The 26797-nt window shown below is 38.0% G+C and overlaps 3 protein-coding genes and 1 non-coding gene across 10 annotated transcripts in view; 2 read left to right on the forward strand and 2 right to left on the reverse strand.

Annotated features, from left to right (window-relative positions):
• Positions 1 to 464, reverse strand: part of zc3h7bb (zinc finger CCCH-type containing 7Bb) — a 37183-nt gene extending 36719 nt beyond the window's left edge. For both annotated transcript variants that reach the window (XM_061908970.1, XM_061908969.1), the window contains exon 1: positions 192 to 464. The gene's annotated coding sequence lies outside the window, so the exon portion shown is untranslated. The remainder of the gene's footprint in view (positions 1 to 191) is intronic.
• Positions 465 to 6667: 6203 nt separating this feature from the next.
• Positions 6668 to 18853, forward strand: rangap1b (Ran GTPase activating protein 1b). Of its 5 annotated transcripts, none has more exons than XM_061908972.1 (16): positions 6668 to 6803; positions 7133 to 7249; positions 10575 to 10702; positions 10805 to 10864; positions 11076 to 11264; positions 11398 to 11532; positions 12028 to 12186; positions 12268 to 12381; positions 12837 to 12936; positions 13039 to 13123; positions 13183 to 13339; positions 14471 to 14554; positions 14622 to 14724; positions 14830 to 14918; positions 17137 to 17258; positions 17346 to 18171. In XM_061908972.1, exons 2-16 carry the CDS (start codon positions 7138 to 7140, stop codon positions 17428 to 17430), a joined length of 1722 nt encoding a protein of 573 aa, XP_061764956.1. In that variant the 5' UTR covers positions 6668 to 6803; positions 7133 to 7137; the 3' UTR covers positions 17431 to 18171. The 5 variants fall into 5 exon arrangements, with proteins under 5 accessions (XP_061764956.1, XP_061764957.1, XP_061764959.1 ...); XM_061908973.1 differs by having other exon boundaries at positions 6709 to 6800; XM_061908975.1 differs by lacking the exon at positions 17346 to 18171 and adding an exon at positions 18483 to 18853 and having other exon boundaries at positions 6711 to 7012; positions 17137 to 17306.
• Positions 18854 to 19911: 1058 nt separating this feature from the next.
• The window catches only part of chadlb (chondroadherin-like b), a 29101-nt gene continuing 22215 nt past the window's right edge, over positions 19912 to 26797 (forward strand). Inside the window, exons 1-2 of one of the 2 annotated variants that reach the window (XM_061908978.1) lie at positions 19912 to 20082; positions 25815 to 26011. In XM_061908978.1, the coding sequence (XP_061764962.1) occupies positions 25835 to 26011 (177 nt within the window). In that variant the 5' untranslated portion in view covers positions 19912 to 20082; positions 25815 to 25834. The remainder of the gene's footprint in view (positions 20083 to 25814; positions 26012 to 26797) is intronic. The other variant, XM_061908977.1, reaches the window with a different exon arrangement.
• On the reverse strand, positions 25652 to 25733 carry trnal-uag (transfer RNA leucine (anticodon UAG)). The gene has a single exon. It is a non-coding gene; the product is annotated as a tRNA-Leu (tRNA).

The raw sequence follows: 26797 nt of genomic DNA on the forward strand, positions 1-26797 counted from the left end.
CCCGCTAACGCTAGTCGTGCTAAAGGCTAACGAGTTAGAAATGAGTGTAATGATGGTCATGTGCGGACTGCAAGCACGAGCAGTGTATACTTGCCTTTACACTTCATAACATTTGTCCTAAATAACCACAAAGAAAAATAAAGCTCTTAAACAAAATGATAGTCGAGACCCTTTTTTTTAGCACAACTCACTCTTCCGTTTGGAGTTCTTGCTCTTTTTCAGATCACTTGGACTTTCACTGGGCGTTAAAGACGATGAAGTCAGGATCAATTAGACGAGTATCACTCGATATCCAAGCGCATATTTGAAAGTTCGCTCTTCCTCTCATTGATTTGTAGATTTGAGTGTTTTTTACCAGCTGCTGCCGAACTGCTCGCTAGCCAATGTTAGCCTCCTCTTTTGCTAGCGAGGTGTTTGGCCAGTGCAGTCGTGATGGCTTGTTCTTTCGTGATAGCGATGTGCGAGTCGATAGTGGAATGTCGGTACCGCCGATACCAGAACTTTATGTTTTAGTGTCGATTCTCAAATCAAAATGTCAATATTTTTGATACTCTAAAACAGTGGTTCTCAAATGGGGGTAAGCGTACCCCTGGGGGTACTTGAAGTTATGCCAAGGGGTACGTGAGATTTTTTTCAAATATTCCAAAAATAGCAACAATTCAAAAATCCTTTATAAATATATTTATTGAATAATACTTCAACAAAATATGAATGTAAGTTCATAAACTGTGAAAAGAAATGCAACAATGCAATATTCAGTGTTGACAGATAGATTTTTTTGTGGACATGTTCCATGTTCCAGTAGAAGCATTTAAGTCTCACCTTAAAACTCATTTGTATACTCTAGCCTATAAATAGACCTCCTTTTTAGACCAGTTGATCTGCCGCTTCTTTTCTTTTTCTCCTCTGTCCCCCCTCCCTTGTGGAGGGGGTCCGGTCCGATGACCATGGAGGAAGTACTGGCTGTCCAGAGTCGAGACCCAGGATGGACCGCTCGCCTGTGTATCAGTTGGGGACATCTCTACGCTGCTGATCCACCTCCGCTTGGGATGGTTTCCTGTGGACAGGACTCTCGCTGCAGTCTTGGATCCGCTTTGAACTGAACTACCGCGGCTGTGTTGGAGCCACTACGGATTGAACTTTCACAGTATCATGTTAGACCTGCTCGACATCCATTGCTTTCGGTCCCCTGAGGGGGGGGGGGGGTTGCCCACATTTGAGGTCCTCTCCAAGGTTTCTCATAGTAATCATTGTCACTGGCGTCCCACTGGGTGTGAGTTTTCCTTGCCCTTATGTGGGTTCTTCCGAAGATGTCGTAGTCGTAGTGGTTTGTACAGTCCTTTGAGATTTAGGGCTATATAAATAAACATTGATTGATTGATTGAAAAATATTGATGTTAAAGATTTCTTTTTTTTTGTGAAGAAATGTTTAGAACAGTGGTTCTTAACCTTGTTGGAGGTACTGAACCCCACCAGTTTCATATGCGCATCCACCGAACCCTTCTTTAGTGAAAAATAAAATGTTTTTCAAATTCAAGACAAAGTTAGGTGCACAACCGTGCATGAAAATCACCTTGTTCAAAGAACAAAACCAACACAGTGCATGAACTGGTAACAAATTACACACCTGCAAATCAGTTTGGGTTCTGCTGTTGCCGTATCCCTAATATGCCGATAGGGAGAAGTTTTTATGTCCACGATGAGTCAGGTGTGGCTTGAGTGGAGGCTCCACCGAACCCCGGAGGCCTAGGGTTCGAACGAACCCTGGTTAAGAACCACTGGTTTTGAATGAAGTTTATAAATCCAGATGGATCTCTAGTACAATCCCCAAAGAGGGCACTTTAAATTGACGATTACTTCTATGTGTAGAAATCTTTATTTATAATTGAATCACTTGTTTTCTTTCCAACAAGTTTTTAGTTATTTTTATATATTTTTTTCAAAATAGTTCAAGAAAGACCACTACAAATGAGCAATATTTTGCACTGTTATACAATTTAATCAATCAGAAACTGATGACATAGTGCTGTATTGTACTTCTTTATCTCTTTTTTTTCCAACCAAAAATGCTTTGCTCTGATTAGGGGTTACTTGAATTGAAAAAATGTTCACAGGGGGTACATCACTGAAAAAAAATGTTGAGAACCACCGCTCTAGAAGTCTAGTTCAAGGGTCTCAATCTCATTTTAGCTCAGGGGCAGCATGGAGGAAAATCTGTGCACACACGGGGCCGACTAATAAAATCATGGTATTAAAACTAAAAAATAAAGATAACTTCAAACTGCTTTCTTTGTCTTACTTTGGCCAAAAATAGAACTAACACATTCTGAAAATATTACAATAAAAATATAGAAAAAATGTGAAGTTTAGAGCGACGAAGTAAAGAAGAACGTGAATGAATGTTTAAAACTGAATATTGATTGATTGATTGATTGATTGATTGGGGGGCGGCATAGCTCGGTTGGTAGAGTGGCCGTGCCAGCAACTTGAGGGTTGCAGGTTCGATTTCCGCTTCCGCCATCCTAGTCACTGCCGTTGTGTCCTTGGGCAAGACACTTTACCCACCTGCTCCCAGTGCCACCCATACTGGTTTAAATGTAACTTAGATATTGGGTTTCACTATGTAAAGCGCTTTGAGTCACTTGAGAAAAGCGCTATATAAATATAATTCACTTCACTTCACATTGATTGATTGATTGATTGATTGATCGATAAATAATAAATGATAAATGAGTTGTACTTGTATAGCGCTTTTCTACCTTCAAGGTACTCAAAGCGCTTTGACACTACTTCCACGTTTACCCATTCACACACACATTCACACACTGATGGAGGGAGCTGCCATGTAAGGCGCTAACCAGCACCCATCAGGAGCAAGGGTGAAGTGTCTTGCTCAGGACACAACGGACGTGACGAGGTTGGTACTAGGTTGGGATTGAACAGGGACCCTCGGGTTGCGCACGGCCACTCTTCCACCACACCACGCCGTCCCATGAGTGATTGATTGATTGATTGATTGATTGATTGATTGATTGATTGATTGATTGATTGATTGAATGAAACATTTATTGGTAGATTGCACAGTACAGTACATATTCCGTACAATTGACCACTAAATGGTAACACTCAAATAAGTTTTTCAACTTGCTTAAGTCGGGGTCCACGTAAATCAATTCATGGTACAAATATATACTATCAGCATAATATAGTCATCACACAAGTTAATCATCAGAGTATATACATTGAATTATTTACATGATTTACAATCTGGGGGGTGGTATATGGGGGGGGGGGGGTTGGGGCTGGTTGGGTTTGGTTGATATCAGCACTTCAGACAGCAACAATTGCATCATCAGAGAAATGGACATTGAAAAAGTGTAGGTCTGGCTTGGTAGGATATTTACAGCGAGCAGTGAACATTGTGAGTTCAGAAAGCACAAGAACAAGTATATACATTTGATTTTTTACAATCCGGGGAAGTGGGATGTGGAGGGGGAAGGGTGTTAGTCAAGGGCTGAAGTTGCCTGGAGGTATGCATATGTAAATGTGCAAATGCATAAAAATGTGATACGTGACTTAATGAATTAAGTAACGTTTATGACAACCTTTCTCCAAAACACAATATATAATGTGAGATTTAACAGGATAATGCATACATGTATCATTTGTTTTCAAAACAGTCACAAAAAAGTGGGATTCCAAAGATTTACTGTGGGACCTCATTTTTATGACTTGATGGGGTCTTTAGGACCCCATTTTTAAAATTCCTAGCGCCAACACTAATGGAGTATTGGTGTGTGCAAAACAGCAGCAGGTGGCTGTGGCCTGCGGGCTGGTTCTAATACTAATCAAGTATCGTCCCGGAGGCCTTAGATAATTCATTAGCGGGCCTTGACTTTGACAACCACGCTCTAGTTATTTGAGATAATGTATATCATTAACATGAACACAATGTAAAGCAGGGCTGTTGCACTGAAAAATTAAAGCCATTATGATATTTTTCATTTTCAAAGCCAATATAAATTGTAATCGTTAGGGTTCCCCTCTATTTTGGTGAATATTAACGGTCCTGGAGACTCAACAGGGTTTCAGTCATTAAATTTTTAAAAACAGGTCATGTATTTTTCTTTTTCTTTCAATGCTAAAATATCTACAGATAAACTAAACATCTATTCGTTGACACAAACTTTATTTTCTGGTCCCTTTTTGTCAAAGAAAACTGGCAGAGGGGTTAGTGCGTCTGCCTCACAATACGAAGGTCCTGCAGTCCTGGGTTCAAATCCAGGCTCGGGAGCTTTCTGTGTGGAGTTTGCATGTTCTCCCCGTGAATGCGTGGGTTCCCTCCGGGTACTCCGGCTTCCTCCCACTTCCAAAGACATGCACCTGGGGATAGGTTGATTGGCAACACTAAATTGGCCCTAGTGTGTGAATGTGAGTGTGAATGTTGTCTGTCTATCTGTGTTGGCCCTGCGATGAGGTGGCGACTTGTCCAGGGTGTACCCCGCCTTCCGCCCGATTGTAGCTGAGATAAGCGCCAGCGCCCCCCGCGACCCCGAAAGGGAATAAGCGGTAGAAAATGGATGGATGGAAACCCTGTTTATTATGGCAAAATATAAAATATGCTAAATTTTTCCCTAAAATATGTTCAAATTCGGAATATTTGATGTGAAGTTATTGGAGCCTTAAATATGTAAATAATAATAATATTTCATTATTTTTTTCAACAATCACAGTTTGCCACACACAATCACGTGTACTTCACGGACTGTGTATATCCCTTGCAGATTGTGTTGATATATATTGGGAACCAGAATATTAATAATAGAAAGAAACAACCCTTTTGTGTGAATGAGTGTAAATGTGGGAGGGAGGTTTTTTTTGGGTAAGTGCATCATGTGTTTTTATGTTGATTTAATAAAAAATAAAAAATAATAAAAAGTAGACTAAAGGCCTCGGGGATCCAAAAAGCCTACCCTGCAGGCACAAGACATTAAAACAACCTTGAGAACTTGTTGAATTAGGTCCTGACATTGACCGACTCAAACATAACGTTGAAACAGCATGCTTTATGACAACGTTTAATCAATGTTGTGTTCTGACGTTGATTTGACCATTGAATTTTGGTAGTTTCAATATTCTTCAACACAAATAGCACATTGAAACAACATGCTTTTGATGACTTATTCACTGTCAGGTTGTGATGTCGATTTAACCTTTGAAATTTGGTCATTTCCCAACCAACACTGTGGATCCAATGATGGAGATTGTCTCAATTTACAAATACAACTATTTTGCAACCTTTTTTCCAAGTCCTTTTAAAGGACATGTATGTATAATCAACATTGTATCACTGTCTTGTGCCTGATGGGTACACTCATAAAAGTGTTAAAAATAAGTTATACATTAATATGTATCATTTTTACTTTCAATTCTTAAATCTCTATATAAACTTCAGATCTATGCATTGATAGTACGTTTGTATTAATTTTTGAGCAAGGCCAGTTTTAAAGTTAAAAAAAAAATCATGCATAAACGCAAGCGGTAGGAAATGGATGGATGGATGGATGTTATCCCTTGGCCCCAGATACTTATTTTTGTCTTTTGTTAGTTTTTTATTTCTTTTAATTCAGCTTTTTTAAATAGCAATTTTAATAGAATATGTTGTAGCCTACTATCATGCATTTTAGCTATTGATATATATATATTTATATTATATATATATATATATATATATATATATATATATATATATATATATATATTTACATATATATTTACATATATATATATATTTGCACTTTTTTGAAATATTTGGACATTAAAATATATTATTTATTGGACATTTTTAAATAAAAATTTAAATGATTAACTTTTTAATGTTGTGATTTATGTGCACCAAATTAAAGCTCAGTTAATCCAGTGGTTCTCAACCTTTTTTCAGTGCCCCTGTGAACTTTTTTTTTTAAATTCAAGTACCCCCTAATCAGAGCAAAACATTTTTGGTTGAAAAAAAGAGATGTAGCAGTAAAATAAAGTTCTATGTCATCAGTTTCTGATTTATTAAATTGTGTAGCTGTGCAAAATATTGCTCATTTGTAGTGGTCTTTCTTGAACTATTTGGAAAAATATATATACAAATAATTAAAAACGTGTTAACTTGTTGAAAAATAAACAAATGATTTAATTATAAATAAAGATTTCTACACATAGAAGTAATCATCAACTTCAAGTGCCCTCTTTGGGGATTGTAATATAGATCCATCTGGATTCATGAACTTAATTCTAAGCATTTCTTCACAAAAAAGATATCTTTAATATCAATAATTATGGAGCATGTCCCCAAAAATCTAGCTGTCAACACTGAATATTGTATTGTTGCAGTTCTTTTCACAGTTTATGAACTTACATTCATATTTTGTTGAAGTATTATTCAATAAATATATTTATAAAGGATTTTTGAATTATTGCTAATTTTTAGAATATTAAAAAAAAAATCTCACGTACCCTTTGGCATACCTTCAAGTACCCCAAGAGGTACGCGTACCCCCATTTGAGAACCACTGAGTTAATCAGTGTAAATACTGTAAACAAAGTACTAGTATGAGAAAGTCAATCGTTGCAGTTTGGTGTCTGAGCAGCAGATGGCGTCAGTGCACCATGAAGGAGAGCATTTATATGCATGACGTAACGTGTTGCTCAAGAAAGAACCCGGAAAACATGACGTCACAAGCCTCCGCAACCGGCGCGGTTTGAGACGGAACAGCGTGGATTAGCGATTATTTCCTTGGAATTTTCTCCTGGTGGTAACGTTTGTTTCTTGTTGGCAGTCAATTATCTTCTGTGACTACACTGGTGGCCATGTTAACAATTCGCCGGGCTGGGAAGTCTGATCTCGTTTATGCTTTAATAGAACGACTATTGATAAGTGAGAATAGCACCTGCTAGCTTCGATTGAGCTAACTGCGGACGTCTTTTTTATTCTTACGTAAAGACGTCTACGGTTTCATCACTTGTACGTTTGTAAAACGTCATTATACTTATTTTAGACATCGCTTTAGCGGATTTTGTACATGCTTAACCTGTTGGAAACTTACCTATGATGACCTAACACATTGTTTGGAATGACTTGTAGACATCATGGCTTCAGATGACATTGCTGAGCTGGTTGATTCTCTCGCCAACACCCATGTTGGGGATGGAGAGTTGAGCTTTAAAGGCTTAGGGCTGAAGCTGGACAACGCAGAATCAGGTATGATCGACGACACCACTCACAAGCACTTTTGGATATCGAGCTTTCGGGTGAATTATAAGGATGGACCTTAAATGCACCAGTAACTTTCAAAGAGGTTCTTAGTTTGAACATTGACTAAACTATGCATGGGGTCTTAATGCTGTCCAGGCCTAGGACCCCCGAACTAAAGTTGAGATGGAGCAGGTAACCCCTAGGACCTTTTTTTTTTTTTTTTAATAAAGATGTGGTATGCATAAAACAGGCAGTCTACCCCAGTAGCAGCTGTAGCTACCATAGTAGTTGTCACCACCAAGTATGGAGTGAATCTTTTTGTAAGACATTTGCTGACATCATACAATATTGCAAAGCATTGAGCTATTACAGTACTTCAGACAACTTGCAACAGTTGGCGCAAAATACAAATGCAGTATGTCAAAATTCCTCTTCATTAAAGTAAAATTGTAACAATGTAACCTTTTTATTCAACACGATAATTTAACCTATTACACCGTGTGCCTTTAAGAGTATTTGCTCAGCAAATAGATGATCTGGACTGAGTAGAACTAAAATTACGGTTGAATAATAAAATATGCATGGGACTGCAATACTGTTTAAAACAGTTGAACGTGCCTGTTCTTGTGTTGGCAGGCAAACTCTTCAAACACAAAAAATATATTATAACTAAAAGTATTTACGTTTAATGACGGACCACGGATGTCTGGAACCTGGCTGCTCCTCATTGGACATCATTAATGAATAAAGAATGCCTGCCATGAGATATGTGTTTGAAATTATTTAAGTCTTTATCGTGTCCGAAAAATGTAAGAGTTGGACATTTATATGCTATTAGTTGCGAAGGATTGTTGAAGATCCACTATTGATGTGTTAAAACCTATTTCTTCCTTAGAAGCTACATTTTATATTACCTGTTCTTTGTCCCTGCGTATAGTAAATATTTAAGTGTTTAGAAGTATTCATTAAATCAATGTATTCTTGGTTGCCAAAAAGGGATTTAAACTAATATTTTGATATTTACATAAATCAATAGAATACCCTAAGGATATGTACAGATGAGATGTGTCAATATCACTATAATGTCGTGTGGAGATTGATTTTCATAGAGTATTACAACAGAAACAGTACAGTATGTACTTTATTATCATATATGTAACTCTCATATGGGTATAAAGGGTACTTTAACACGTAAACGGAACAGTATGTACTTTATTATCACATGCAACTCTCTTAAAGGAATACATCCAAACACTTGATTGAAATGTATTATGTGCATGTTTAAAGAACAGTTAATACTCTATGTAGCTTCTAAACAAGAGGTTTTAGCACATCAACATTGGATCAGTAACAGTCCTTTACGATCTCATTATTACCATAGAAATTGCAAACTGTTATTTATCGGACGTGATAAAGACTTGAATAATTTCAAACGCATATCCTTACAATAACCACAAATGTAAGTAAGTTTTTGTCCTACATTTAGTAATCAGTTGTGGACAGACAAAGCCCGAAAGCAGTATAGGCATTCCCGTGACAGGAATCAATTTTTGTCTGGGAATCATTTTTTGGCGCAACACAGATAGCAGCAAATAAAAGATTTGATTTACAGATGTCATGATCGATAACTTGCCTGCTGACGGCATCATGGCAATGATAAATAATAAATGATAAATGGGTTGTACTTGTATAGCGATTTTCTACCTTCAAGGTACTCAAAGCGCTTTGACACTACTTCCACATTTACCCATTCACACACTGATGGAGGGAGCTGCCATGCAAGGCGCTAACCAGCACCCTTCAGTAGCAAGGGTGAAGTGTCTTGCTCAGTATCAATCAATCAATGTTTACTTATATAGCCCTAAATCACTAGTGTCTCAAAGGGCTGCACAAACCACTACGACATCCTCGGTAGGCCCACATAAGGGCAAGGAAAACTCACACCCAGTGGGACGTCGGTGACAATGATGACTATGAGAACCTTGGAGAGGAGGAAAGCAATGAATGTCGAGCGGGTCCAACATGATAGTGTGAAAGTTCAATCCATAATGGATCCAACACAGTCGCGAGAGTCCAGTCCAAAGCGGATCCAACACAGCAGCGAGAGCAACGGACGTGACGAGGTTGGTACTATGTGGGGATTGAACCAGGGACCCCCGGGTTGTGCACAGCCACTCTTCCACTGCTCCATGCCGTCCCCATTTTTAAAAAGTCCTGTTCACTTTCTCTCAGGTGTATTACATACGGTGTGGAACAAAATAAAGCCACACATTTTGGTTTGTGCAGTGGCTTCATTATCTCTCAACTAAGGGCATCTGATTGGCTCTCGTTCATAACTAACCCCGAGGTTGGTACTATGTGGGGATTGAACCAGGGACCCTCGGGTTGTGCACAGCCACTCTTCTTCCACTGCTCCACGCCGTCCCCATTTTTAAAAAGTCCTGTTCACTTTCTCTCAGGTGTATTACATACGGTGTGGAACAAAATAAAGCCACACATTTTGGTTTGTGCAGTGGCTTCATTATCTCTCAACTAAGAGCATCTGATTGGCTCTCGTTCATAACTAACCCCAAGCCTTCTTTCAAGGTACGCCATTAAAGAGCTGTGATTGGATATGTTTTGAACTTTTCACACCCTTCGACAAGACAAAATTAAATATGATTGGATTTTGTTTCTGTCAACATTTTCTTTCCATGTTAATACTTAAACATGTCAGGTATTTGTGTTTGTGTCAGGTAATTGTGTTATCAACATGCCTTTGTTTTGATGACTTATCATCCTTTTTTTTTTTTGACCTGCTGCGATGTAATTTAAAAAAGATAAACAGCCTCCAGCCCAGGGCGGGCACAGCTTACTGATGCCAAGACTGCTACAGTATGAGGTATAAACCATAAAACATTGAACATTAAGATTTTGTGAACCATTCCTACCTTTTACTTCTCTGAACTCTTTAAAGTTTTGTAATCAATCAGAAATATATAGCCATCCATCAGTTTGCTATCGATGTCCCTCTAGCAAGTATAATGCATCAAACATGTGGAAATATGGAGAGTGTTTTGAATATTAACCGTCAGGCCTATAGTAAATCGGTTAAATGGGTATTTTTTTAATTGCGTATAGTACAGTTAGACATTTTATATAAAATCTCATGATTCTCATGTTTTCAAATTAATTTCAAATTAAGTTGACCTGCAAAGGTTACTGTACATTGTAGGTTCATCCTAAAACTTTCCCTGAAAGACAAATATCGCTAACTTTTTATGAACAGTGCATAATAGGCAAACATCTGTTACCCAGTCTGTGTTCTTCTTGACCATATGTGTCCCTTCAGTGGAAGAGCTGGTGCAGGAGATAGAACAGTGTCAAGATTTGAGAGCCTTACGCTTGGAAGGAAACACTTTGGGCGTTGAGGCAGCTGTAGCCATTGCCCAGGCACTAGAAAGCAAACATTGGCTTCAGGTATACACTTTCTTAAAGTCACTTGCAGAAACTTAAGACGACAAACCTCAATATTATGATCTTATCTGTAAATGATTGTGTTTTTCAATGACTGTCTTTCAGTGTTGTTATTGGAGCGACCTTTTTACTGGAAGACTACGCTCTGAAATCCCAAAAGCCCTAGTGAGAAGTTCATCTATTCATCCACTAAATGACATTTATTGTGATTATATACTGTATCTAATACTGTATGTATAGATTGATAGTAAATCTGTATGAGGATTCTTTCAGTCCATATTGTGAATCCTTAAATTTACGCTTGAATGAACCATTTAGGTAATTAATTGATTTAAAAAAAAATAATAATAATTTATTGTATGTTTATAATTCATGGGTTTATCAGGAGTCACTGAGCAGCGGAATAATGATGGCAGGGGCCCGTCTGACTGTGCTGGACTTGAGTGATAATGCGTTTGGACCAGATGGCGTGCGCGGCATCCAACAGCTTCTTAAAAGTCCTACCTGCCACACCTTGAAAGAGCTAAGACTCAACAATTGTGGGATGGGAATCGGAGGAGGAAAGGTGAGCTCTTGGCATCTCTTCCTTTTTAAAAAGAAGAAAATTGTCCAACTTTATTTAAAAACACTGTTCAACAATTCCACATTAAGCTGCGTTAAAGCATGGAGATGATGCAGATGCTGTGTGGTTTCTGCAGATTCTGGCAGAAGCACTGATGGAGTGCCACAGATCCTCAGTAACTGCTGGCGCTGCGCTCAAATTGAGAATATTTGTTGCTGGGAGAAATCGTTTAGAAAATGAAGGATCCAGTGCCCTGGCCAAAGCCTTTCAGGTAAAAAGAGGTTAACGTACTACTTCATCAAGTATCATAAGTAACCACAACTTTTAGCACCAAAAAAATTTTTTTTTAGAAATGTACTTCTGATTTATTAGTAGTTGAATTGATATTCAAGGAATTAAGTACAGTTAAAACACTGGTCAAATTTAGAAGATCTAATATTGCATGGTACTCCTACTTACAGTTAAATAACATCTGAAATATATATAACCTGTTATTGAAGTAATCCATTTGTACTTGTTTGTTTGATGGACTCACTAGCTACTTCATGACATGCAAACATACATTTTAACACACTAGTTTTATTTATACACTCTAGCATTACATGAGTTGGACAAAATATGGCAAACACTTCTTAATAATCTGATATTTTCAATAAAATCTGAGAAAATCCAGATGTCAAGTGAAATACACTGTGGTTTTCTCGAATCATAAAAATGTACTGTCAATTATGCAATTTGTTTTGGTATCTTTAAACAAAATTCATAGTTGATGGGAAGTCTGGAGGAGGTCCACATGCCCCAAAATGGCATCAACTATGCAGGCGTCATCACTTTAGCTTCTGCCATTCGACACAACTCAGAGCTGCGAGTGCTCAACCTCAACGACAACACCTTCACAAAGAGAGGAACACTGGCTATGGCACAGGTCAGGCCTCTTTACTCTAACACTCTTTCCATCAACATAGGTTGGGGTGTATAGTTGTTTTTACTCTTATTCCTCCTTCAGGCTCTGGGGCATCTGAGGAATGTCCAGGTGATCAACTTTGGTGACTGCTTGGTCCGCTGTGAAGGAGCGATTGCCCTCGCAGCAGTGCTAAGAGAGGGCTTGCCAATCCTCAAGGTGCTACCCAAACTCAAGCCTCTGTAATTTTTTTCCTTTATGTTTGTGTGTGTTTTATATACTGCATGTTTTGTACAATACTATGTGTCTAAAACCGCTAGTGTGAAACTGAATTTAATGTGTTTAATAAGAGTATATTGTTGGTCATCAGAATCAAAACATGCCTTTTAGCGACTTTTTATGAATACGTCCATTATTTACACTTTTGGGCCCTAAACTCTGCGAATGGCCCGGATCTACTGTACTGTATTCTGATTTCTACTGCAGCCTTTGAGGCAGGATACAAGGACCTGATCTCGTCACACACTTTACTAAACACTACCATGGCAAAAGTCCTCTTTCATTGCTTCACAGCGTAGTGAATCATCTCTATCAATTTCCACATGACAGAAACTAATTTCAAATGATTGGGGAGAAAATTAATGTAGTCTCATATTATGCTGTTCTACTTGCAGGAGCTGAATCTGTCCTTTGGAGAGATCAAAGAGGCGGCGGCGCTCGTGGTGGCTCAGGCCGTCATGGACAAACCTTACATGGAGAAAGTGGATCTGAACGGTATTGGGATTAACTGCTGAGCAAACAAACATAAGTGATGATTTCAGTTTTTTGTTTTTTTTACTAAAGAGTACTTGTGTGCGCGTGCATGTCTGATACTAGGGAACTTTTTGGGCGAGGATGGCTGTGAGGGTCTCAGGGAAGCCATGGAGAGCCAAGACAAAGCAGTGATGCTGGCTTCACTCAGGTAATATTTGTGAAACTTGATGCTCTGACTGGTTCTGATTAATACACTGCTCTTTTTAGTGACGACGAGGGAGAACCTGATGATGATGATGATGATGATGATGACAATGATGAGGGCGAGGCAGCAGCAAATGACGACTGTTGCAATGGGGAGGAGTTTGGAAAAGAAAATGCATTGCTGGAAAAAGAAGACAGTTCTTCCAAGTGCCATTGTCCAGTGAGATGACACTTACAAAATGATTCTACCCTCTTCCTCCAGAAGTATTTAGTAATTCAGCAATATGTTTATATTGTTGTTGTGTGCGTGCGTGTGTGTGTGTGTAGCACACAAAAGGTCAGGCATTACACATATAGAGTATATTTTAAATGTATCTGGTTAACTGCCTCGTCTTCTATAATCTGGGTCTGTAATTACCATTGGGTAAAAAACATTGGTATTAACAGCTGTGGCTTTAGGCAACCTCCTGATGCAGTTTTTATTTGAATATCATGAGTGGCAAGCCTCAAGCAGCTTAATCCATCTATCTAAACCCCGCTCCAAAAAGCTGTCCACCGCTAAACATGCTTGTCGTTGCCAATAATTCTGACTTCCTCATTTTTATAAAGAAAAAAATTCAGCACAAATTGTTTTATTCATTTTTGTTTTGTAGGTTAAAAACTTTTATATATTGTGTTCTGAGTAAATGTGGCTGATCAATTTGAATGTATTATTTTTTTAGTTTATTTAATTTTATTTTTCAGTATCAAATGGTCAAAACAATTCATAGTGTAAATAAGGGCTTCATTTTGGGGGGAATTTCAGGCACATTGATGCACTTTAAATAATTTATGTTCCAGCCTTTTAAAAAAAATGTCAAAAGTTATTTATTGTAAGTTGATCAGTATTTATTTTGTTGTTAATAAGGACACAGAATTATGCAGAGGTGTACATTTAACAGTTTTATTGACAATTATAGTATTTATAGTTGTGGGGCGGGAATGTTTTCTTCTTCCGAGGGAGGACGTAACAGAAAATAGTTGAAATGCGTGCTGGGTATCGTAGGTGAAAAAGTTCCATCGGGATTCTCCTGTCAGGTGTGAAACTCATGCATTTTCTGTTTTAACTTCTTAGATGTATTAATACTGACTGAGCAGTTTGCTTCTTAGCGGTATTACAACATTGCGTTTGTTGCTGCTATGTTATTAAATGACCATCTGGTCAAAGAGTTATGTCTTCATTTCCATTTTCTTATGTGCTCCAAATGATTAGCATTAAATGAACGCCCAAGCTTTAATTAGATCATTTACAGTAAGTTTGCAAGAAACAAAAATGGTAATTGCTATGTTTTTTGTGATTACGGTACCACAGGATGAGGTATTGTCTTTCGTTGCTTGCCCATCTGCTGAGAAGCTTCTTCAGCTCGGAGAGATGACGAGACATCTGCTGCCAGAGGTGTGAATTCAACATTTTTAAAATCACAGCTTCACGCCAAAAACAAATGACTATACTGCTTCTTCAGGTGGACATGACGAACCCACATAAGGCAGCTGATGTCCTTCTGAAAGTGGCTTCTTTATACAGTGAGAAACCTGTCATCCAGACTGCAGTGCTGGAAACTTTTGGTGAATAAGATGACACTCCTTTTCCCTCAGTGGGCCCACAATATGTTAAAATATGAAACATCCTGTCCATTCTGTCTTCTAAAGAGATGTGTCTGTTTCTCACAGACATGCTGTTGAAAAAGCTTCTCTCTGGTTCAGCCTTCCAGGCGTACACCTTTCTCTCTACCCTGCTGGTCCTCATGGGAATCCTCCGGGTACAATATCACACACTTTTTCTCTCCCGGTATAATCAAAATAGGCCGTTTCTTGCAGAAAACTCATTTCATTCACCCCAAGTCTGTCATTGATATACTGTAAGTACCGTTCTGCCTCAACTTAAGAGTAGTTTGCAATACAAGCTAGCTGTCTATTTTTTTTTTAATGCTTTAAGTTAAAAGCATGATTTGAGTTACAAGCCCAACTCGCCACCAGTCTTTCTCACAGGGTTGTGCGTTTGCGCAAAACAAGAGTTAGTATATCGTTACATGTTGCTACTTGGTTTACACAAGAAGTTTTGATTTGACCGTTGACCTGTGCGTTAGAGCACCGCTCAGAGATTGACTCAATTCTCCCCTCTAGGGAAGTGAGAAAGTTAGCGCAGCGCAGAAGTGGATTGTTGAAGCAGAGAAACAAACAAACCAATTAACATTTATCCATAAATATATTGAGAAGCTTTGGATGCGGTTTTTGGTGTTTGAATTTGTTCTGTGTAGTCCTGACTTAACAAACTGAACAATTGAGCATTTTCCTTGGTCCACAGTAGGGTTATACCGTATACCAGTAATAATACAATACTGTATTACTAATTTATTAAAAAAGGTACTGTACTGTTTTGGAAAAATACAGATAATCCCTTTTTCTTTAGGATGGCGCTCCGTGGTGACATTGCTGGTAATATGAGTAGAGGTGCATGTGTGTCAACACACACGCAGACCACTTACAAGTGGAAACGGTGTAGAGCCAGAAGAGGGAGAATGGATGTAGTTTGGCTTTAAAATTAACAATAAGGGTGACGGTGTAGACACTGAAACACTTCCTGTAGAAGTGTGTGGTCTGTTTCCACGCATTTCACAGTTCAGGGTAGTGTACAAATCAGGCTGATGACGTATGGAGGAGTGGTTTACTGTTTTTCTACACTGATACCATATAACTAAACAGACAATATTAGGTCACAGTTTTTTATTAACAAGTAAGTAAATTAAAAACAAAGCAATCATATACAAAACAAAATGATTTAAAACAAAGTGCACTGAAATGTTTATAAAAAGTCAGGCTTTTGTCCGCAATATCCAACGGTCAGAAATTAGTCCTCTGAGTAAATACTTAAGAAATAAACAAGTCGCCGTGTATATTCAAATGGCCGTCGTGTGTTTTAATAATACGTTTTAAGAATGTCGCCAACTGTGTTCAGCCGATCAGCATTCGACAGAACAGCCCGCCTCGAAAATGTTCCAGGTCGCTTGGAAAAGTCTCACCTGGCTAGGAGGAACTCCGAAAGATTCCTGAAGAACTAAATCTACCTGGGTAGTTCTTTGATGGCAACACAGGGGGAACTTTATTTGTGAGTGAGAAAGTTCCTGAAAAAGTTCCAGCGGTGGAAAAGGTCCTACGGTTACAAGACATGTAAGCAGCCTCTAGAATGAGTATTCTCTCCGAGGTAAATGCTGAACATTATTATATAAATTCAGAAGACTACTGTAGCTGTTAGTAGTATATTATTTTGTATTGTTTCCATGCAATATTCATCTAAAAGCTTTGTTTTCTTTTTAAAAAGCACGTTATATGTTAAAATTGCGCGTTTTCCAGATTTGAGATATGAGTACTTTACAAGCTTGGTCATTAAAGTAATTCAGCTCGTAAATTGAGGTACCATTGTACACAATAACAAGGCATAACATGTACAGCATAAATAAATGTACACAATGATGTGACGTTACCTGTGTGGCTGCAGCAGCACTAGCTTTCGACAGTCAACTTTGTAATAATTTGGCCTCAAAACATACAGCGAGGTAAGCACAAGTTAAATATAATCATAAATTGTTATTAGAACTACAACAGGCAGGCAGTGTGGATTATGTAGACGTGGCTTCGGAGGAATGCCTGCATCACCTCAGGCTGCGAGATGGGATCATTCAGCGGACTGCAGAGCAGTGTACGGTTTATACTGTAGCCTAAAAAACAGGCTAAAGACTAGATTGTTACTTTGATTCTATCTGTTCTATCAATCACCTTTCTTTATCATTCATTAGTGCTGAGTACTTATATATGTGTCACTCACGGGTGGTGTTGAAATGTAACCCTAATGAATAGAGGGGATCTAATGTGCATTTCTTATGAGTGGTCAAGTAGGAATGTTAAAACGATGGAAATTTCCAAATTCCCAGTGAGCACCCATTAAATAACTTTTTCTCATTTATTTTTTGTGTGTTTCAGGGAGAAGGGAAGACGAAAAAAGTGCCACTGGTAGCAGGCCAACTGTTATGTTTGGAACATGCCGTCCAGCAAGACTACTTTGCCCAGCACCACGCCTCCCTGATTCACATTGTCCTTTCAAAGTAGGAAATGGCAACGCCAATGAAGGGTATTGCAACGCTGGGATCCATGTGAGTGTGTTCATACATTGTGTTTCTGTGTAACTGCAGGAACCGCGACGCTCTCAATTTGTGCAGCAGTAGCATGGAGAGATTAAGCTCCGCCTTAGAAAAGAGGTGCCTTTACCAACATTGATGGACTGCTGCTGAAAAATACACGCACACACATTCTGGGATTCATTCCTCCACAATAGAAGCCTGTGAAACCACTGTTGATTGTATCAAATCTGTCCAGTATATGTTATTTTATATATTTTTTACTCATGCTATAGATTTTTATTTTTACAGAGAATACACAGTAATCATAATGATACATATCTGCATATTAACCTCCGGATTTTTTTGGTTTGCAAATGTGCACTTTGACATGTTTTTTAAAGGGATACATCACATACATACACTATCTTTTAATCTATATTGCAATATTAATACAGGGAACATGGACTGCATATTATCAAAATGGTAAAGGTGTTTGCTGTTTTTCTTGTTAACATTTAACACTTGGAACCCTTTGTGTTGAATCGTGAAGCTGAAAATGCATCATTGTTTCTGCATCATTTTGAAATGTTACTCACTGGAAAGAAAAACATTGTCAACATGATATTAATGTCTTTTATTGTCAGTCTTAATTAAAATTGTGCACTTATGTTGTATGTTCAGTTTCAGAATGACCTCATAGCATAGAACTGAACAGTGTTCAGGGTGAAGTGGCTCAAATATTTTGTATTGACTTTCAGAGTAACAGATTTTCCTTCATTTATAATTGTCACAATGTTTATTGAATGTAATTAGTACTAAACTCTTAATACAACTCAAGTTTTGTCAATTTATTTTACTTTTTTATTATAATCTGAATAAACAAATATTTTTCCTTGAACGGTGAAATATGTGTGACTTTAAAACCACGGTCTTCCACACTTATATGCACATACAGCACTATGAAGACTGCATACTTAGCTGTATATTGATGCATGTATCTGATTCCTAATTGAAAAATGTGCTTTGGCTAAAAAAATCCAAGGTGTCTATGGTGGGTCCATCGTTTCACTTCAATTTTAGACATGCTTAAAACTGTCCACAAATTGTAATTTTGTTACTCAATCCTAGCCATATTTATTGAGGAAGTTTCTCCACAATGCACCTTTTTGTAATCTTTGAAAGGAGACGATAAACCATTAATTTTCACAGGAGAGATGGTCTCCTGTGGACGGGACTCTCGCTGCTGTCTTGGATCCGCTTGAACTGAACTCTCGCGGCTGTGTTGGAGCCACTATGGATTGAACTTTCACAGTATCATGTTAGACCCGCTCGACATCCATTGCTTTCGGTCCCCTAGAGGGGGGGGGTTGCCCACATCTGAGGTCCTCTCCAAGGTTTCTCATAGTCAGCATTGTCACTGGCGTCCCACTGGATGTGAATTCTCCCTGCCCACTGGGTGTGAGTTTTCCTTGCCCTTTTGTGGGTTCTTCCGAGGATGTCGTAGTTGTAATGATTTGTGCAGTCCTTTGAGACATTTGTGATTTGGGGCTATATAGATAAACATTGATTGATTGATTGAATTTTTTTAAATTTCCCATTCTAGACTGAACTTGAATTTATCGCTTGGTACTTATATTATACTCTTAGATATCACAGTTGGTTCTTTAGCTTTAATAGAAAACTTATAAAGAATGCAGTTAAATATTTGTCAACTAGGAAAATTCTATATTCACAAATCCAGGGTAATGCCAAAAAATACATATTTTATTTTATTCTGAAATTAAATTCTACAACTAGCAATGATGAAGAAAACCTTCCCACTTTCTGAAAAGTTTCAATCAAAAGACAAATTTAAAAAAAGTAAAGTTTAGTATGAGACTTTCTTCTTTTTTTCATTCTCTTTCATGTGTTATGTTTTACATCCATCCATTTATTTTTGTCAAATTACAGTAGTGGTGCTGACAAAACCTGAAATCACAATTATTTATTTATACATTTTAAGGAAACCGATTTATATATATATATATATATATATATATATATATACATATACATATATATGTATATATACTTTTTAAAAATGAGTGTGTAATTTGAACTTGTATTAAAAAAAATCTAAATTATTAAAAAAAAATAGTTTTCTGTGATAGGGTGGCAATTTGTCCAGGGTGTACGCCGCCTTCCGCCCGATTTTAGCTGAGATAGGCACCAGCGCCCCCCCCCCCCCCCCCCCCGTAATAAGCGGTAGTAAATGGGTGGATGGATGGTTTTTAAGCCTCTCCGTGCTTACTTGCAGCCAGGAGGAGCATTATTGTAACTTGTTTTGAAAACGTTTTATTACAATTTTTACACCAAATAATATATTGGTATAATATATAATATATATTTTAGAAAAAAAATCTGTATATATATTATATATACAGATTTCGGTATTTGTTTTAAATAGTTTGGCGAATATTAATTATCGTTTATGATCACATTTAGAAAAAAATATTTTTATGATCATATTTTTGTCGTTTTGAAAGATACGGTGTTTATGTATGTGTTTGTTGGGGGGTGGGGGAATTATAGGCACGTGTGCGGCATCCGGGTATTAACGGTACATTTAAGCATTTTTCATTGCTAAATATGGAACATGCTAAGCGTGGAAGTACACGGTTTGGAACTCCACGGTTTGGAACTCAACCGTGTGTGTAAGAGGGGGCGTTTCATAATAGTGAGGGATAAAGGCAGTTTGTTTTGGATGGGGGACAGTCAGGGGGGAAGAGTCTGCCTCCATAACTCACAGAAGCAAGCATAGAGAACCAAGGTGAGTGCGCTCTCAACACTTTCTTATACGGTTCTCACGACATCAAAGATGGAATGCGAGTCTCATATAATTATTTGAATTTGGTACGATTCAGGCATTAATCAAATTATGCACTAATCCACGAATTTTGAAAGCAAAAACAAAATGTTTAACTTTTTAAACCAAAAGTAGTGATGTGTGATACCACTGCAGGTTATGTCCCCTCCGATACGAGTAAAATTCAGGCTCGTATCGGCGATACCGATCCCATACGGATGCTTTGTGCAAATATACCCAATGTGTCTGGTAAAATTTAAAATGTAGTGTATTTCAAATGTTGCTGCTCTTTCAGAAATAATCTTTAACAATATAAAATCCCAGGGCGACACACATGATGGCGTGATTCTACACTGACTGTACGTGTTATCTTAGAGTGCCTCCAAATAGCCTTCGATTAAATTATACATACTGTTTTAAAATATAGAATGACTCATTTTAATTGCCAGTGGGGTTTTTTAATAGTTTGCAATGGCTGTTTTATGGGAATTGCTATGTATAGTTTAGTGACACCTAGATTGTGAATTATTTATGAAACTTGACCTTTTTGTCTATGTGAGATTAATGTATAACAGGGGTCCCCAATCTACGGGCCGTGGGCCGGGTCCGGCCCGCTAGCGTCCAAAATCCGGCCACGGGAAGTCCTGAGTTAAAAAAAACAACTTTATTTTTAACTTTTAATATTATTTTTTAAAATATTTCCTTTCTAATCCATTTTCTACCGCTTGTTACTCTTAGTTTCTCCTATTCTGCACAGTAGTCAACAATAACATGACATTATCGCGCACTGAATATATATATATATATATATATATGTAGGTGTGGGAAAAAATCACAAGACTACTTCATCTCTACAGAACTGTTTCATGAGGGGTTCCCTCAATCATCTCCTGATGATTGAGGGAACCCCTCATGAAACAGTTCTGTAGAGATGAAGTAGTCTTGTGATTTTTTCCCACACCTACATATTGCGCTCTACCACGGTATCGAGCACTATTCTCTGGATAATCCAATCAAGACATATATATATATATATATATATATATATATATATATATATGTGTGTGTGTGTGTGTGTATATGTATGTGTATATATATATATATACACATACATATACATACAGCCCCCGGGCAAATATTTTTAACCCAATGTGACCCCTGGGGTATAGTGTCATATACTATATAATATATATTTTTTTCCTACCAATAATTTTTTTTATTTAGATTAGATCTCAATAATTTAGTTAATTTACACTGTCTTTATATGTTAATTATGTACATTATCTAAAATAGCTAAAGTATCGCTATTTTAATTTGAGAATCGAGAATGAAGATTTGGTATCGATATTACAGTATCGATCCACACATCTTCATTTGTGTCATGGAGCTAGGCCTGTGGGAAATTCTTTAAAAAATACAATCTACCAAAAAAAAAGGTTTGCAGATTGCTACTAATACTTGATACTTTTTTATTTATTAACTTTTGAAAGTTTTTTAGACTCATTACAAATTATTGAGGAGTACTCATGCAGGGTAAATCTGATTGGGTTTTACACCGAACCCACCAGCCCCTCCTCAAACACACCTTCAGTGGAACATCTTAGCACTACACCGTCTGCACACTTGGAGAGACAGTGGGCGTCTTTGTGCACGACAGGCGAGGCTGGGTGCTCCCATGCGGTCTGCCCTACGCTCAGGGGGGATGCACATTAACTCTAAATTCCTCCGTCTCTAGTTTGTTCGCCCTAAATAACGGGATTTCACTGTAAAGTCAAGATGTGCGACACAGCTCATTTCATCGTGCGTTAATATTGTGGCTGGTAAGTGTACTAAACTTTTAAACCTGTAGCAATAATAATGTGGAGCTTTCAATGTGCACTCTGGTGGATGAAGGCGGTTGATCCCACATGGGAATGTGGTTTTAAGGCATTCCAGTGAACACTAGTGCAGGTCCATCCTGCCAAGATGGCACCATTCCAACCTGCAGCTGGTCTGGAGCTGGGTACAAAGCTTCTTAACTAATAGGAGGCAATGTGTGACGCTAGGCCAACACATGTCTGCAGCCTCAATTATTTCTGGTGGCGTACCACAGAGATCAATGCTGGGACCATCATTGTTCAATCTCTACATTGTATCTATCACAGGTCATATTTAAGGCCCGGGGGCCACTTCATTTTAAGTGGCCCGCAAAAGCCTGGAAAATTTCACTTTTAACAGAATTCTTTTTACTGCATGCACCTGCAGTTCTTCCTAACTGAATATTCTTTATTGTATTATTTACTGTTATATGTTTGGGGTCATTTTAACCCTTTTTAAAATAAATTATACAATAGCTGAACCTAAATATCTGCTTTTCAAACAATGATAATAGTCAAATGAGGGGGCACTTGTTTAATATCATGAGGCGATTATACTCATGGTGTTTTGAGATAAGAGCTTGTCTGTAGGTTAATTATTATGCCTTAAGTTGCAAGCAAACATTTGAGTTAAAAGCATCCCCGTCATTGATTGGCATAGAAAAAGTCACAGTGAACCCCGTAAGTCTTACTTTATAGCATTAGCTTATGGATAGATATTGACATAACTTTGTTTTTCCAACTATGGGAAGCAATAAAGTGAGTGTGAAGGACAGTGCTGAGAAGAAGCAGCCGATGATATTCATTGAATTAAAGCAGGGCTGTCCTAACGTTTTGATTGGGGGGATGGGGGGTGGGGGGGGGCGCATTGGGCTCAAAAAATGTATCCAAGTGCCGAAAACAGACTGCATGCTAAGTATATGTATGAGTACATATTATTATAATAATAAAATGGATACACAATTAATAATTTACATAATTGGTTATTAAAAGTGTGTGAAAGTTCAACTCCTACCTTGTTTATTTCTGTGACAACCTCCTTAAGTTTTTTTAGTCAATCAGAAATATCAAGCAGCTAAACTGTGCCAAACATTGATAAGTGTGGAGAGCGTGTTGTGCATGTTTCTCCATCATCCCTTGTAAAAGATTTAAATGTCTGTAATTTTGATTTTGTTTATGTTGACGGGACATTTTTTTTATAATATCCACAAAGTTCAATGAGCAGGTTGTGTTATGTGTGACCATGTTTGTTGAATTTTTGTACTGCATGATTTTATTGATTTTGCACTGTGACTAGGGCAGGTTGTTTGGATGAGTCAAATAAGTAATTGCTTTACTTTGCTTACATCTAAGTACATTTACTAGCAGATTTACTTTTGTTGGCCACCAGGTGACAACAAAATAGCAATAATCACACCACTGGATATTTATAAATAATATGCATACACTGCTCCCCGTCAAATTGTTTATTGAACTCGTGCCGTCTCGCAAGCCTAATGAGAATGAATCAAAAACATAACTGAGCGCGTGTACTCGGTAATTCAGTTGGAGTGTATGCGCCACACCTAAGCAGACTGAGTGTAAAGCCAGCCAAGAATATAAGAATAATATCCAAACGGCGGACATTTATTCATGAAAATATGAAAAGGCTGCTGATGGTGTGACCATGATTGTTGAATTTTTGTACTTCCATCCATCCATTTTCTACCGCTTATTCCCTCTCTGCATTCAACCTAATCTCTTGAGGAGCAGCGGGATGTTCTGGGGATGGTAAACAGGTTGTATAGGCTTGCCTCCATATGCAGGGACAATGTGGGTAAAGTATCTTTTTAAAAGCGGCATACGTCTCGGCAGTGGCATAGCACCAAATACTAGGCCCCCTTACACAAGACTCCTAAAGTGTAGCCTAATCCCGCCCTAAAGCCAAATTAGCTGGCCCCATACACACTTTTGGTGTGTTTGCATGCACTAAAATACTAATTATTGCATTGATTTTGTTGAAAACAGCTTTTTGAAAAATCTAATTTAACTTTTAAAGATGGGATCTAGAACATATCCAGGCAAACCCCCCTAAATATTTTGGTTTTGTGTAAAAAAATAATAAAATATTGTTTGTTCTTGTCCATGGTGTGCCCCGCCCACCCAGCTGGGTCAGGCTCCATCCCCCCAGCGACCCTGAGAGGGACAATGATGGATGGATGGAAAAATTGCCAACAAATTAAATATAAAGTGACCATATTATGAATCTAAATAATCATACAACCTGTCATTCACTTAAATATGATTAGAAAGTTTTCCGTAACTGAAGAGTGTAAAGTAGAGATTAGGTGATTAATGAAATAATCATAATGATGTATCATAATTACATTATTATTATTAAATCTCCTGGGAGTTAAGCCTCCCCCTATCTTTAAAACCTAGTGACGCCTCCGTTTTTTAACTTTATTCAAGGGTCCTTGAACACACCACATTTATATGCAACAAGATGCAGACATGAAACTTGTACATAACTTTCTCCTACACTGCCACAAATAGATTTATTTAATTTTTACCGTTCTTCTATCACGGAATCCTTGTTCCAATTTGTTGGTGCTGTGTGTGAATGCTGAAAGGTGAACTTTGATGACTTAATGACATCTGTGTTGAGTCAAGTGTTCAAAGTTAGGTTTGCTGCTATCCAGGAGGAATGGCAATTTTTATGCGTGGGGGCATGTGTCAGTAGTCTAAATTGATACAAACAACCTTATTTTTTAAGTTTCCCGGCTATTAAAACTTTCATGACATTTTCAAACTTTACCTCACGTTGATGTTATAGGTAAACTTGTCGGTCATTAATGACTTGCTCAACTTCCAAAAGCTCCTGGCAGCGGTGGGATTCAAACTCACGCCAGCGAAATGACTACAGTCATTTATAATTCCAGCACCTTAGACCACTCGGCCACAATACCTTTTTCTGAGAATTGATTGGCACGTGTTACTGAGGTTTATTCCTTTAATGTTGACCAACACTTATTGATGAAAAAACAACAGTCTTTTATTTTGCCTTTCAGATGTTACATGCACTGAAATACTAATTATTGCATTGATTTGGTTGAAAACAGCTTTTTAAAAAATGTCATTTAACCTTTAAAGAACATATCTAGGCAAAAGCCCCTAAATAATTTGGTTTTGTGTAAAAAACACTTCTGTTTTTTAATTTTAATCAAGGATCCTTGATTGCACCACATTTATATGCAACAAGATGCAGACGTGAAACTTGTACATAACTTTTTCCTACACTGCCACAAATAGATTTATTTAAATTTTACCTTTCTTCTGTCACCTAATCCTTGTTCCAAAATGTTGGTGCTTCACATCTTTGTTATAGGTAAACTTGTCAGTGAGTAATTAGTGGGGCGGTATAGCTCGGTTGGTAGAGTGGCCATGCCAGCAACTTGAGGGTTGCAGGTTCGATTACCGCTTCTGCCATCCTAGTCACTGCCGTTGTGTCCTTGGGCAAGACACTTTACCCACGTGCTCCCAGTGCCACCCACACTGGTTTAAATGTAACTTAGATATTGGGTTTCACTATGTAAAGTGCTTTGAGTCGCTAGAGAAAAGCGCTATATAAATATAATTTATATATATATATAATTGACAGGCCCAACTTCTTGTTGCCACTTTGTCCCAAAAACTCCTGGCAGTGGTGGGATTCGAACCCACGCCACCGAAATGACTGGAGCCTAAATCCAGCGCCTTAGACCACTCGGCCACACTACCACTCAATGGGCGTTAGTCAGCATTTGTTACTGAGGTGTATTCTTGTGATGTTCAACAACTATGGATTAACACAAGAAACAGTCTTTTATTTTGCCTTTTAGATGTACTCCCGACTCTCTCCTGACACCCTCTGGGTCCCGCTGCTCGGCCTCCCACTCCTACTGCTCCCTGCAGCGCTCACTGCAAAATGCCCGCAACAGTGCGTATGCGACCAAATCCAGCTCACCGTGACGTGCGTCAACAAGAACCTGACCCAAGTGCCTTCGACAGTGGACGAGGTTTCCCTCTCATGAGCTCACTTTCACGGGGCACACTTTTATCTCACCGGTGCGAGTACAGTACAACCCTCACATTTCAGCAACCATCTTCTCAAGAGGTGATACTACAGAAATGGAACTTGTATATACTTTAGAGTAGTCAGTGTACAACTTGGGGGGAAGTGTTGCTGTCCTAACTCAAAATAACTATTGTCCAAATGTTGTGTTGCCAGCTTCACAATAAGTACTCTAAACTTTTTTGACTATGGGGCCCAACCTTTTCTCTTACTCAGGGGCTCAGCCAGGGCCCGTTATCACAGTATAAATTTTTCTTTCATTTTTATTCAATAACTATATCTAATGTACTCAGTTCACCAAGCCTAAATCTAGTCAAATAACACAAAAATAGATGCGCTGGTCACAAAGATTCATTATTTATTTGACTGAAGTCAGGTTGAATAATTGCAAAATAAATGCTTGAGTTGTCTCTCGTCTCTATGCTTCACTCTATTGCCGTTTTTCTAAACACTTCTCTATTGAAATATCATATCAAGGCCTGTTAGTCAAATACATGAATATTTAAGGATAGTTTACACATTTGCCAATGAAATAACACATTTTCAAACGTTAAAATGGCTAAATTCACTTGAAATAACAGATCTAAGGTATTGTACTGTATCGCACGGCAGATCATATACAACATCAAACTAGTTGCAATATTTTCACAGGTTAGTGGTTGTGTTTAAGTCCATTCTACTGTACAGTTTGTCATATTTACTATATTAGGTAAAGAGTGATAAGGTGACA

This window comes from Nerophis ophidion, linkage group LG08 (assembly GCF_033978795.1).
Source record: "Nerophis ophidion isolate RoL-2023_Sa linkage group LG08, RoL_Noph_v1.0, whole genome shotgun sequence".
Classification (NCBI taxonomy): Eukaryota; Metazoa; Chordata; class Actinopteri; order Syngnathiformes; family Syngnathidae; genus Nerophis; species Nerophis ophidion.

Bases quoted from the DNA above. Each gene is read 5' to 3' on its own strand.
- rangap1b (XM_061908972.1), top strand. From the start codon at position 7,138: ATGGCTTCAGATGACATTGCTGAGCTGGTTGATTCTCTCGCCAACACC. The intron at 12,382-12,836 runs GTGCTACCCAAA...TTCTACTTGCAG, and splicing joins AGGGCTTGCCAATCCTCAAG to GAGCTGAATCTGTCCTTTGG. The intron at 17,259-17,345 runs GTAGGAAATGGC...GTGTAACTGCAG, and splicing joins ATTCACATTGTCCTTTCAAA to GAACCGCGACGCTCTCAATT.